The following is a 14,317-nucleotide window of genomic DNA, read 5'->3' on the forward strand; positions in this document are numbered from 1 at the left end:
AAGAGAGAGAGAGAGAGGAAAAAAAAAAGCTACCCTTAGGAGAAAAGTTTCTGTTTATTCCTGCCACGGAAGATAACTTAAAAAAAAAAAAAAAAAACGAATTGCAGGGGTCCTGCCTGCCTTTCCCCGTTTCCCGCCGGTCGGGGCGGGCCGGCACCGGCGGGGTCGCCCCGAGCCCCGCGGCGCGGAGGGAAGAGCGGGCGGGCGCGGAGAGGAGCGCGGCCCGCCGCCGGGCTGACCTTTCGGGCGGCCGCGGCGCGTTGCGTAACTCCCTGCGCGGCCGCGTTCGGCGGCTAGTAGGCGCTGCAGCCCGCCCGGCCGCGGCCACCGGGACGCGCGGCGCCGCTCCGCGGGCGCGCAGCTGCCGGAGCCCCTCCTCTGCGGCGGCCGGGCGCTGCGGGGCGCTGCGGGGCGCCGCTGCCCCCGAACTTCTTCCGCGGGGGCCGCTCTCCGCAGGGCTCTCAATCCCCGGGGGGACTCGGGGAAACGCGGAGCCGCGGGCGGAGGCGCGTCTTGGGCGGAAAGTTGAGGGGCGGGCTTCGCGTTGTTTTAATTTTTATTATCGTTTCTGTTTTTTCTTTTTCTTTTTCTTTCTTTTTTTTTTTTTTTTTTTTTGGTGCGGAGGGGGGTTCCCGCCCCTTCCCTTCGGGGCGCGCTGCGCGCCCGCGGAGCCGCCCGCGGAGCCCCGCGCCATCGCGCCGCACGCTCTAATTGAAATGGCGCTTTTGGCCGGGGGCGGGCTGCCAGGGCGCTCCGCAATAGCACAATGCATGTCGATAGACGTCATTTGGTTTTAATGGCCTACAGGAAATTTGGCGTTTACAATGCGAGACATTAGCAAGGGTGAAAGGGAGGGGGAGGCGGGCGGGCGGGCTGGAAATAATTGCGGCCCCCCCCCGCCGCCGAGACCCCCCGTCTGCACCCCGCCGGCGCTGGGGATGCGCCCGGGGGGGCCGCGGCGATTTTTTTCATTATTTATTTTTGAACTTGATGTAGTTTATCAACAAGTGCGGAGTGGGTGCTACCCTAATTGTAACGGAGGAGTCGGGAGATGTGAGAAACGTGCCCTGCGTTACTTATTTGGGAGCTGAAAATTTATGCCTAGTTGAAAACGCCTGGGGAAATATTACATCAGACCAAATGACAATGATTAAAATCAGCTTTTTCCCCCCTTCCCCCTTTTCCTCCTTCTTCTTTTCAGTAAGCCCGCGGAAGGACGTGACAGCGGCCCGAGTCTCCCCGGCACCGACCCGTTACCGCCGGCGGGGCCGGGCCGGGCCGCGCAGCTCCGCGGGCAGCGTAGGGCTCCGCGGGCGGCGGTGCGGCGCTTCCCGGCCCCATCCATTTCCAGGGCTCGTGTTTTGTTTTACGGGGGGTGGGGGTGTGAAATAAATCTGGGGACCTTCACTAAAAGCAGGGGAAAATATCCAATTTTCATCGCAAAATTAGCTAGGGCGAGAGCAAAGGGCTGAGCTAATTGTAGCCTAATCCTCTGCCCTGCAGGCGTTTGCAAAGCCCTGAGCAAGAATTCGCTTTTTTTCCTCCTCTTCTCCCTTCCCTCTGTTATTTAGAGACGGGATTATTGCCTTTCTTCTCATAACAGCCTCGGCAGTTTCATTTAAAGGCTTTTTTCCCCCTCACACACACACACATCCGCGCACACACAACATAAATAGAAAGAAGCGGCAAAAACAGAGAGGGGGAGAGCGAGCGAGCGAGGAGAGAGAAGCCTTAAAAATAATAATAATCACAGCAGGATCTGAGGAGCAAAGATAGTAATAAAGGCAAAAAAAACTGAGCCCATCCACACACAAACCCAGCAGAGCCCAAAGCCGAGGGGGGCTCGCGGCTCATCCTGTGCTCAAGGTAAGGAACGCGGCAGCGGCTGCACCCGCGGCTGCCCGGGCCGGGCCGGAGCGCGCTGTGCCGTGCCGTGCCGTGCCGTGCCGTGCTGTGCTGTGCTGTGCTGTGCCGCGCCGCGCCGTGCCGTGCTGTGCTGAGCCGTGCATTGCATTGCGCTGCACCGCGCGGCACGCTCGCGCCTTCTCTCGCTCCTTTTTTTTTGTCTCCTTTTTTTTTTTTTTTTTTTTTTTTTTTTTTTTTGGAAAGTGCCTCTTCTTCAAACTAACTCGGCTCCCGGCTCCGGAGGAGAAGCGGCGGAGGAGCGTTTTTTTTTAAAGCTACAGCTCCCGCTTTGCTAGCGCCGTGTGTGTGCCTGTGCGTGTGTGTGCGTGCTTGTGTGTATGTTTTGTTTTGCTCCGCTCCAGCATGGGCAGCGCCGGCGGAGCCCCGCGGCCCGGGGTGCCCGCGCTGCCGCCCCGGCCCCGGCTCTGAAGACGGCCCGGCCCCGGCGCGGCGGAGGCAGCGCAGCCCGCTCCGCGCTCTCGCAGGGTACACGCGGAGCCGCGGGGGTCGGGCGGGCGGCGCGGGGTGCGCGGCCGGGGCGCGGGGGTGGCGGCGGGGCGGCTCGGCACAAAGGGAAGGCGGGCGACAATGGGAGCGCCGCGTATGGAAAGCACGGGCGGGCCGTGAATGAAACTCTGGCGCCAGTGAGAGTGGAAGGCTCGGGCTGGGGCAGACTTCAAACCACTCTAGGCTATAGTTTGCATTTCTGCTCCTGCATGCGATGTGGCACACTTCTGCAAAATTCATACATTAGCCTGGCTAACGCTCACCTCCATTGGCTGCACCGAAATTGGATGCGATCGGGGTTACGGGGTTTTTTTGCCCTCGCGTTCATCTAAGACATCTCCTTTCTTGTTATGAGGGAATAAGTAAAGGACGCCATGTTGTGCTTTTTTTTTTTTTTTTTTTTTTTTTTTGGCTGATCGTTACCTTTGGGCACGCCGCGCGTTTCAGAGCAAAAGGCAGAAGTTGGGAGGGCGGCTGCGGCGCTCCGCGGTGGTTCCCCTGACCAGCAGCGGGGAGAGGCGTGGGGTGACGTGAAGCCGCACCGATAGAGCGGCGGCTGCCACAGCGGGCGGGGGTGGGGAGGGAGGGAGAAAGCCTCTGCTTTTTTTTTTTTTTTTTCTTTTTTTGTGTGTGTGTGTGAGGAGAGCTCCGCAGGGAGCCCCCACTCCCCCTGCAAAAGTTTTGGGCACGATCCACTCTGTCACTCGGGACAGCGGTGCGTGAGGCAGCGCGGAGGTGTGTGCAAATGTTGACGGACTTTAAATTTTGGAGCCATCCAGTGCGAGGTTTCAAGTAACCCCATCCCTTCTTTGTCTCTAGGCTCGCTTCTCAGCGTAACCAATTGTCTCCGAGTGGCTCTGGAGGCAGACCCGAGCGGTCGCCGTGCGTGTTTATGGAGACAAAGGTAATGCCCGGCCCGGGGCTCTGCCCCCGGCTCCGCGGGGCCGCGGGGCTGGGGCTGCTCCCGCAGCTGCTCGGCCCGGAGCGCTGCGGCGGGGCCGATCCGGCGGTGGGGCCGGGCCGCGGGCGGGCGCCGGCCTCCCCGGAGCCGGGCGGAGCGGAGCGGCCGCAGCGCCCGTCGGCGGGCGTCGGTCCTGCTGCGGGCGGGGCGCGGGGCGCGACCCGCGGGGCCCCGCAGGCGCCCGGGCGGAGCGAGCGGGGACTGGCGGCTCCTGGAACCTGCGGTGCTCATTTCACGTCTCGAATGTGCATGAAGGAATTAAACTGCACGAGTGAATAACAGCATTAGTTTCAATTAATTTTTATCCTGGCAACAATAAACTTTAGAAACAAAGCGCTTTTACATCCGCAATTAGTCTTGCTTCCCATCTGTAGTCTTTTTAAGTGCCTGCTCCTCGATTTAACTTTGTCCCTCCTTCAGTGCTGCCTCCTTTTCCGCTCTCCCCCCTTTTTGCTCGTTATCCCTTCCAGGCTGCCGCTTGCTTCTCCTGCAACCTTTCACCTCCCCTGTCCCTATCTGTCTGCTCTGCTCTCTGCAGTTTATTTCTACTGTATTTTCCCAACATCAGCAGCAGTATTGGTTACCATGGCCCCGGGCTATGTGCAGAGGTGGGAAAGCTTCATCCGCCCAAAAGTTCTTAGACTTTTGAAGTCTTTCTTTTAGTAGGATCTGAAATGTATCATCTAGAGTGTGTATTAAATGAACAGTATTCCTGAAGGCTTTAGAGCAAGAAAGGCAACACCCTGGAAAATTCTGCAGTCTTTCAGCATTCTCTGCCCTAGGGTTATAGCCCTGGGCACGGAGCTGAATGGAGCTCTTACAACTGCCTTCTGTTTACCTTTTATGGTTAAAATAACAGCTTAGCAAAGAAGCAACTTCATGGAGAAACGATTCAGTGAAATCATCTCAAGCTGTAGCAGCATAGCTAGTTTAATCACCCCTAGAGAGCTGAACAACTGTGAGCACAATGGGACACAAAATCATTTTGTGTGTAAATGAGCATGGCATTGTGATTATTTCACTTTGCATGGGCAAATAGTTTTTACAAGCAGTACTTATGCAGTTAGCTTAGAAAGGCAGAAAAAGATAAGCTGGCTCTGAAAGATCTTGGTGTGCAATGTTTGAAAAACTAAATATTCAGATAATTTGGGAATCGGGCTCTATTGATTTTGCCTTCAGCAGGTTCCTGTGTTACTTATTAGAGCAGGGTTATTGCCTGTGCCACTAGTTGGGATGCTGTATCCTGTTGTAGGCAACTAAAGAGCAAGGATTATTTTACATGGTTTAATAAATGAATTTTGTTAGTGTTCCTGCAATATTCACCCTTAAGGTTTTAATTTTCACATCAGTATTAGAAAATATGTGCATAAAGACTTTCACTGGATAAATACATTTAGGATTTTGCTTTGTGCATAAAATAAGTGCATTACTCTGTGTGATGAATTTTATCTGTGTTTTACATTAAGGAGAGGAAAGAGTCATTAGAAATAGCGTTACAGTACCTTAAGAAATAAGAGTGCTTATTTTTTGGAGCACTAGAAGTGCTTTCAGTGTCCTTACGCTCAACAATTAATGCCCCCTGACAATCTGCACATAGGAAATGACTGAAGTCCACAACTCTCATAAGCACATTGGGTTCATTTTTAATACGAATCCTCTCCGAGCAAGGGAAAAGCCCGTGTTCTAATTCCCCCTCCTCCCCCAAAAAGCCAGTAGCATCCTCAGTAAGTATGAAAAGCCATAAAACTTTGAGAACTATTTTAGCTTTCCAGTGATTTTCTATAATTAAGTGTTTTTTCAACACATGCTCTAGCTGAGAGATGCCAAAAGCAGAGGATTGTTCAAAAGGTCCCTCCAGTGAATAGTATAAATTAAATATCTACTGTGTGAGTATGGCCTCACTGAGAATCTCAGACTTTTTACAGATCAAGGAATTTACTGGTATACTAACATTAAACAAAATCCTAAGATAGCAGCCGTGCTTAAATATGCACAAATAGATTCGGATCACTTGATCTTTAGCTATCTGTGCATATTTTAAAACTGAAGTCTGTGTTTCAAGACAAATGGTTAAATGTAAGACTCGTTTACAGAGGACTGGAAGCCCTTTGATTTCATTTGGAAATTGTAACAAGGGGTGCAGATGAGCCCTAATTAGGCGCTTGTTTTGTGAAACTGCATGAGATGTGTTTCTAAGGCAGCTCTGTGCTGCGCGAGGTCTGTACCTTTATCATTAGTGATAATAGTTAGGGTCTGAACAAAGACAGGGTTGACATTCAGCCTGTGTCTCCTGACCCTTTCATTTAAGTGAGGGAGCACAGACTGAACATGAGTTTGCAGTGCTCTTTGGTAAGAAAGAAAAATCTTTGTGTTGGCAGACAGATGAGGCACCCACAGACTGGTAAACAGAGCGCTAAAATCCTGCAGGTACTTACATACTAAGTTGCTTTTGAAAGTTAGTTCTTTTATTTATGCTATACGACCTATTTACTAAAGCTTGCCCACAACAAGCTCTTGTGGGAAACAAGAAAGCAGCATCTTGAGTCATGAAAGGATTCAATCACTTTCCTTGAAGGTGGTGCTGTAGTAAAAATGTTAATGCCCAATTTCACATCGACTGACACAGAAGTCCTAGGACAGAGCTGGCATTTGCTTCGTGCTCAGTGCAGAGGTCCATTCTGCCTCTGAAGAGGAAAGGATGTGGATTCATAATGGGGTGATGTATTGCTGTGCTTTAAATGCAGGAAATCCTTTGGAGCTAAATCTGATAAATGCAGTTAATGGAGATGTTATGATGACTTTATTAAGCTGTCTGGATGTATTAAGATTTTTCAGCTCCTTTCTATATAGCTCAGATTTGGATTTTTACGAAGAATATTTCTAACTGCATGTTCATTGAGTGTCATAGCCAGACTTCTTGTGCAAAATGTTTACTGCTAAGAGAAAGACGAGACTAGCTTTAGATTTCTAGGAAACATTATCAAAGTAACGTGGGAGAAATGGGAATTCACTTTGTAATGCTGTATTAAAGTGCTTGTCAGATGGAAGGGAGAGTCTGGGTGTTTGGTAGCATGCTTGCAAAACAAAATACCAAGAAAATTAGATTATATTCAGAAATATCTTCAGTTATAATGTTTTGCATATGTTGTTTTACCCATAAGGGGGAGAATGAATGGACATTTTCTAAAACTTATAGCAGATTTTTTTGGTTTGCCATGTATGCTATCTGTAGTGATTTAACCCAAATTAGCTCTGAGACACACGTTTCATGCAGAATAAGCTGTGCTTTTCTTACTGAAGAGAACTGAGGAATTTTCTCCTGCTTTGCTAATCCTTTCCATTTTTATGACATTTAAGTGTTTTTTGCTTTGTCTATTAGCTGAAGATTCTTGACCCAATTCAGTAATTCTGCTAATTTTCAAACGTTTTTAGTGCAGTAGCCATTAGGTGGATGTTGAATTTGTAATTTCACTTGCCAGATTGCGCAGTGGTCTGTAACGCTTCTTGTCATGAAAACACAGGTCAATTTATATATATATCTTCCTGTTTTCACTGCTTCCAGGTCTCGCATTTAGTTTGAAAGCTTATTAGTTCTTTGTATCTAATATTAAGGCTTGCCTAAAAATTATCCATTTATTTTGCAGTTATTGAAAATAAGACACAAAATCGATCTTAGTTTGATATGAAATTTACTACATGTATAAACTAAATGCCTTAAGTACTGAGGAAGTCACTAATTTAAAGGTGTCTCGTTACTGAGACAAACTTGCAAAACCCCCTGAATCCCAATTCACAAATTGGTTATTCGTTTGTCAGGGGATATTTCACATCTAACACATAAGCCCACGACCTTTAATTAGAATTTTGCAGTTTGTTTTATGCCCCTTGAGGCTGACACCTTGAAATTTTTTTTCTTGATTTCTTATGGCTAATAAGCATCTTTCCCTTCCCCTCTGGTACTTTAAAGAAAATGATGCAAATACACTTAATTACAGTGGTGGCAATAATTTGTTAGCTGAATATGTGATCAGGCAGATGTAAAAGTGATCTGATTAGATCTGTGATCACACTGAAAATAAAGGTAACATACTGCTACATTTAAGAGAAACTGTTCTTCTTGTCCTCTGTTTCCAGGAGGGAAGAAGCATGTCCCGTCTGTCTCTAACACGGTCCCCAGTTTCTCCTCTGGCTGCTCAAGGAATTCCTCTCCCAGCTCAGCTCACCAAGTCGAATGCTCCTGTGCACATCGATGTAGGAGGACACATGTACACCAGCAGCCTGGCTACCCTGACCAAGTACCCAGACTCCAGGTAAGACTTCTGTGTTTTCAGGCTCTCTGCCTCATTCCGTTCATTGCATGGAAATACTCGTGTACCTGTGTAGCATATTTCAGTGTGAAATACCATTTATTATATATTCACTTATGAATAATTCAGTTTCCGATTTATACGTTAACTTCACTGGTGTTGTATAGAAAAAATGCCTGTACAATTTATGTATTATTTAGAGAGCCTATTCATTTTCTCTCTCAGTGTCTTCAGCACTATACTGCTACGTGTGAAGCACCTGTTGGTGTCCTGGATTATTTCCAACTGTACCTAGAAACCTATTCCTTTCAGATTTAGGGAAAAAACATACTTCTTTTTTCCCCTTCTTTTGAGAAAACAAAAGTTCAGTTATACTAGGATAGAAAGATGCTTTCGTTGGCCAGCAGAAATCCTAAAGTCAGGCAAAGCTCAGTGCTTTTCTGGCAGCAGGCATGTCCTGTGGGCAGTGGCCAGTATAGCAGCTCCTTGTGCTTGCAGCCACACTTTATATCGAGTTTGTGTGGTTTATGGTAGCTGATTAGCACTGAACGTGTTGATGACAAGCCTGGCAAAACGAATTTAGTTCTGACCCGTATTATCACAGAGGGAACTCCAGATACATCAAACTATGAACTGAGGTGGCATGAAAATAATGTATGTGTAACACTGTCACTTTGTTACTTGCTCAGGTCCCAGTCCTGTGGGGTACTGGGCATCACAATGTGTGGGTCAGCCTGGGTAGCATCAGCTATGTCATGGTGAAACTGTGAAAGAGATCATTGTTTTCAGGGTTAAAATATTTTCATTGCACTAGTACCTGATTTTGATTTACAGTTATTGATCAGTAAAACAATTCATCCTTTTGTCATTCTGACTGTTATGCTTCAGAAGGATAAATGCCTCGTATGTAACCACCAGAAGGTGTAGATGCACAGTATCAAGGTGCCTGTCAGACTGCTTAAAGAAGCACCATGGACTCAGAAGTAATCCAGAGCTCAGGCCAGCGAGTTAGAGATTTTGCTACCCGTATGGCCAGTATTACTGTAAAGAGTAGGACTTTTTTTTTTTTTTCTTTATTGACAACCACTGTAAAGCTCTAGATTTATTTGGAGATTTTTTCCTTTTAAAGAACTAGCTTTTTGGCACAGATTTGACAGGTTCTCAAGCAATAAATGTCATTTATGGAGATACCTTGATATGCTTCTGATGTCGTAAAGCTGGGCTTGTGTTCTCATGCCAACGAGAGATAGTTGCTACATTGTCTATGGGAAAGAAACAATTATTAAAATACCTGTATCTTATGGTTAGATTGAAACCACACACACACACACACACACACACACACACACATATATATATTTTTTTTTTCAGAACAGTTGCTGTTTAATGTTTGTGTGGTACTTTAACCATAGAGAAGTCTGTTTGGTGGGGAGGGAGAGATTTATAAGAGAGAAGCAGACAAATGCTTTATAATATAAAAATACAAAGAGGATTCAGTAGTTGTGATGGAATAGCACATCTGTTTCTACATTTTAAAATATCACTACTGACACTATTTTTAAAATATGCCCCATATCAGACTTGCTTAATAAAAGCTTCAGTTATGTAAGTTTTGGGAGAATATACATAAATTCACGTATTTTATATAAAGAGAACAGAGTAGTGATTTAAAGTCTTCTTCCCGTTTGCTAAGATACCAGAAGTATATTCCTTAAGGTTTTGTAGTTCTATTAAGTTAAAAATTCAAAACTGTGACTGACCAGAGCTCTTGTGTTGCCAGATGTTTTGCTGTGTACTGTACATTGTTTGCATTGCAGTATTATCTCATAAGGCTTGAATGCTTTTTCAGCTGCTCAAACTTCAGTTCTTACAGGAGTAAGAGCTTAAAGAGCTAGATCTGAAAATCAGAAGGATTACATAGTAACCATGTATATTTTTATAGCTAAACATAACCCCTTACCACCACCTATGTAGATAGCATTGCTACATATGTTATGGATGGAGGGTTCACTTTAAGTTTCAAATCAAATCTTAGTTGTTGTGGATTTTTTTTTCTTTTCTTCTTCATAATTTGGCTTTTTGCAGCAGTGCGCTGTAGACTTGGTTGGTTACCCCCCATTGAGCCTGTCCTACTCTCATTCCCAGTTAAATCAAAATAAAACTTGCAGTTATTTCAGTGGGGATGATGGGAGCTTCTGATGGTGCTTCACTGCCTCTGTGTGATTCTTCCACAAGGCACAGATTTCCATTGCAGTGCTCTGGATGAGAGAGGCATCTCTTGCAGATGCAAGAAGAAAGAGATAGCTTTTCTGAGTGAGACATCTGGAAAGAATGCCAGAACACTGTTAAATTACGCTCACATGATGATGTGCATGGCCACATAGAGAGGCATAGCCATACTCATCCACATGCAGAGTTTCCTGGATTATTTTGGACAGCATATTAAACTCTTGGTTTGAGCATGAGTTTGTAAGCTTCAAATCCAAGAAATTAAACAAATTTCTAGCTTCTGTTTCAGGGAAAGATGTAAGCATATGCTGAAATGCATTGCTAAATCTTAGCTTGTGTCACATAAAATATAATTTGCACTCACTAAAAGTGAAAGCTGTGGGAATAACCTTCCTGTTCGTGTTACAACCTCTATCTCTTTTTCTGTGTTCCAAAATCCCAAATAGGCTTTTAGTTTGTAATGTATACAGCACATGCACATCTAAGGACATGTGTGTAAACATGATCATACACAGAGACATCACTTGCTAATGGGAAATGGAAAAAAATCACTGAATCATGTTTATCTTTCAATAGTATTTGAAAGAGGCCCAATCCTGTTAGGTCCTAAATGAACTCAGTTTGTGTCGACTTCAGTGGGAGGGAAGAGCTTTCAGCAGCTTGCCAGATCAGGCCCAGCAGGAGCAAGTATAGGTATGACCAGTTCCTGCCTATACCTGCTCTCCAGTCACCCCTCTGGTATGACATAAATTACACCTGACAGCAGGCAGCATGATACATTTCTTATTGTAATTTGTTAGGATTGACTGTGCTCAGCCCGCTCGCTTGCTTTACTTGTCTGACCCCAAGTTATGTGGTTAGCCCTAATTCATGGAAACAAAGGACCTGATTCTGGGAGTCTTACTCACGTGAGGGAGTAGCTGGCAATGTAAAGTCGGAGAACTGATTTTGCATTTCAGTGATCCTAGAGTTGTTTCGGAGAAACTTTGATGAAATCTTTGATGTTGTTCTTACTACAGTGCAGCTGCTGGGAGAAGAGAATTTGTCCATTGATTAGATTTGCATAAGCAAAGGGAGCCAGATTAGGCATTAAAGGTGGCAGACGCCCTCTTTCCAGTAAATTTTTATGGGCTACATAACTTCTCTAAAAAAGAGAACACTGGAGCAGCACACAATTGCTGTGGCAAAAGGGAAGGGTTAAACAGCCACTGCCAAGGACAGTTTCTAAACTAGACATGCTCACCTCAGTCTTTACTCTTGCAAGTCTTCCCAGTTGGCTTTTTAAATGAAACACCTTGTAAATAAGTAAGCTGGATTTTCAGAGGGTGAAAGGCAAGGGAAAAAAGAAACAATCAAAAGATACTGTGAGCAGAAACAATGTAAAGACAGCATAATAGTCATGGAGAGGATCTCAGAAGTACTGGTATTAATCCCTCTACTTATAACTAGTTGAAGCTGCTATTCTTGTATACCTGAAATTGCCATTCAAGTTAACAAGTTTTGGGGGATTCATAGAGGCTGACACTGACTTACTGCATCTAAGGCTCACTTTCTATAGCTTATTTTTAGTAAGTTTTCTCATCAAAACTGCCAACTCTGATAGTTGTGAGCTACAGGTGTGTAAAGCAAAGAAAAAAACTCTGTTGAATACTCTTACCATCAATATCTTATTTCTAAAGTAACCAGCTAAACAGACAAATTATTCAACTTTGAGGGCATTTCCTCTAGAAATTCCGTTAATGTTTTCAGCCACAGGACCTCTAAAAGGAACTCCTTCACACATTGACACTTGAATATGGATTTATATGACAGATTATAAAGGAAGGCTGCGAAGACTCTAGCACATCTATAAAGTGAGCTGCAAATTGTATTTATTCAAGGGAATGTGATAGCTCTTAAAAAAAACAAAAATAAAAAACAACCAGAAATCCGAGCTCTTAATGTGCAAAGTGGAATACCCAAAGATACTGCCAAATCATCCAGTCTTTCTTACTCCCACTGAGTTCAGTGACAGATATCTCATTGACTTTAAGTGGAAAAGAACTAAAAGTTCCAAATCCCCCTATACCACAGCAAGCACACACTTTGCCATTTTACTGAAAATTTTGATATGATTTTGAAGTTGTTAGAAAACAGAATGAGATTTTTTTCATTAGAAGCCTGTTCTTTTTACAGCCCTGTTTAACATTTATCTCAGAGAATTGCTGTGAGGCTCCCTGTGAATTGTTCAGCTATAAAGGGTAAATATATTTACTCTACATTCTTGGTTGATTAGTATTTGTTGTCTAACCTTCTGTTAAAGATAAGTATGTTATTTTGTTTGAAACAAAGTTATAAGAGGTCTCACTTCCAGGAGCATTGTTCATGTGCAAGAAGTGAGCAGACATCCTTGTAATTGAAGCAGAGGTTCCCGGTGGGAGCAGTGTGGTCATGCAGACCCAGAGGAGCTTCCCCAACACCACTTGGCAGAACAAGGTGGTTGGGACCTGCCAGACTGGACCTGCCTGCCCTCAGCCTTTACTCCATCTGGTTAACCGAAAACGCCCAGCTTTTTTAAAGTTTTCTTACCTCTTTAGGAAAGCAAAACTTGTTGGCTCTGTGGCCCAAGGCAGTGCTGGTGCTAACAGTGCATGCCCTGACCTTGAGGCACCTTGACTTCTGGAAACGGCTTCCACCCATCTGGAGGCTCTGCCCTCCAGAGAAAATCAGCACAGACTTTTCTTAATTGTTTCAGAAAGCAATGATATGATTGTAGGTTTTATGAGGCATGGTAGAATTTTCCTGTTTTCTCTGCCTTATTTTCCTCTGAACCCATGATCTTTTGGAGGGAATTTACAGAGGAGCCCCATAAAGTTTCGGACATTTTCTTGTCAAAGCAAACTCTCATTCTTTTATAAAGCCACATTTGGACAAGCTCCCCTACCAAGCATGTTCTTCTGAGCCCAGCTGCACAGTAGGTTACCTAGATTCCCCTGTTGCTGGAACTCAGCAGCAACACCCAAGATCTTTTCTTCTCCCCACATCTCTGCAGTCGCACCAGGCTGGACTGACTTCCAAGACAAGGTGCTTCTCCAAGTTTCAGGACTCACCCATTGTCCCTGCCAGACCATGACCGCTGACACCATAAAGCCAGATACAGATTAACTCAAACACATCCAATACTGAGATTGTCAAGACAGATTTTCCACTTCATCTTTTACAGCTAAAAACTTCCTGCTCTTCTTGGGAGAGAGCAGGAAAATTTTTAATTCAGATGTATTCAGTGTATATAATTCTCCAGATTTAGCACATGTAAGAGCATGTAGGGTCAGTCCAGTGTTACCACCATTGACTTGCTAACTCCTCATCAGATCTGTGGAGTCTTGATGTTATTACAAGAAAACAATGCCAATTATCAGATCCTGTCATTCACCATAAACTGGCAGAAGGGTGTAAATCAGTTCTTAAACAAACTCTCTGCTTTGGCCAGGAAGTTAAGACCAAATTTGTTCATAACCAGAGGCTGATTGTGGCCTCTAAAACACAGTGCATTTGTGGTCAGGGTTGCAATTTGGAGCAGAAAACTGCCAGCTCTCCTGGGTCCACTCGCTCTCTTTTGACCCTGTGTAATTGTTAGCATCAATACTAACCTAAGGGTTTCCAAAACCTCTCAATTCCAATTCCATACCACACTGACCACAGCTCACTCACCCAGTGTGTGTATGGCATGTTGTCCCTCTTCAGTATCTCTGCAGACCTGCTTAGTGATGCTCTTTTAGCACAACATGTACCTGCCATGGCACATTATACCCTCAGTAAGATACTGCTCTTCCCAGTGAAGTTGTCTGTGGGGTGGCACGAGGCTCAGGCATAACCAGGCTAAAAGGCATAGTCTGTTACCCAAAAGGCAAAGTTTCTGAATTGGTGCCTACAGCCCAAATTCAGGCAAAGCTCTGCAAAACGCACTTGCATGTGAGCTGCAGCACAAAGCTCATTAATTTTAATAGATATTGTGAATTTGAAGCATACATGGACTCTAAAGGAAAACACTTGAAGAGGTAGGATTGCTTTCCTGTGCTACTAATGCTCAGAGCTGCAGAGCCTAGGTATGGCACCAGCATGGTGGTTGTGGAGCACTGGCACTAGAGCGCTGAACCTGCCAGGCCCCCCCCAGTTCTGCTGCAGAAGACAGCAAGAAAAAGAATAGAAAAACAGAGATTTCAGTTATGCATAAAGCCTTTTCTGAATTAACATAAGAATTTTCATGGAGATTAAAATCATTTTCTGTTACATTTAATGCACCTGTAATTAACAGATAAGTCTTGAGAGTTTTTCTCATTTGGTTGCTGACTGGGCAAGTCTTTGGTTTCCAAGGGAATTTTGACCAGCAGAACAGTTAATGGGAAGAAAAAGTCCTTAAAAAGATCCT

At 45.1% G+C, this 14,317-nt stretch overlaps 1 protein-coding gene across 4 annotated transcripts in view; it reads left to right on the forward strand.

Moving 5' to 3' along the window:
- Positions 1-14,317, forward strand: part of KCTD15 (potassium channel tetramerization domain containing 15) — a 54,313-nt gene that overhangs the window by 7,240 nt on the left and 32,756 nt on the right. The window contains exons 3-5 of one of the 4 annotated variants that reach the window (XM_090149337.1): positions 1,202-1,866; positions 3,232-3,316; positions 7,508-7,683. In XM_090149337.1, the coding sequence (XP_090005463.1) occupies positions 3,305-3,316; positions 7,508-7,683 (188 nt within the window). In that variant the 5' untranslated portion in view covers positions 1,202-1,866; positions 3,232-3,304. Of the gene's footprint in view, positions 1-1,201; positions 1,867-2,312; positions 2,392-3,013; positions 3,148-3,231; positions 3,317-7,507; positions 7,684-14,317 lie in introns of those variants that run through there. The other 3 variants (XM_090149338.1, XM_090149336.1, XM_090149335.1) reach the window with 3 other exon arrangements.

This window comes from Phasianus colchicus, chromosome 13 (assembly GCF_987193195.1).
Source record: "Phasianus colchicus chromosome 13, bPhaCol1.hap1.1, whole genome shotgun sequence".
Lineage (NCBI taxonomy): Eukaryota > Metazoa > Chordata > Aves > Galliformes > Phasianidae > Phasianus > Phasianus colchicus.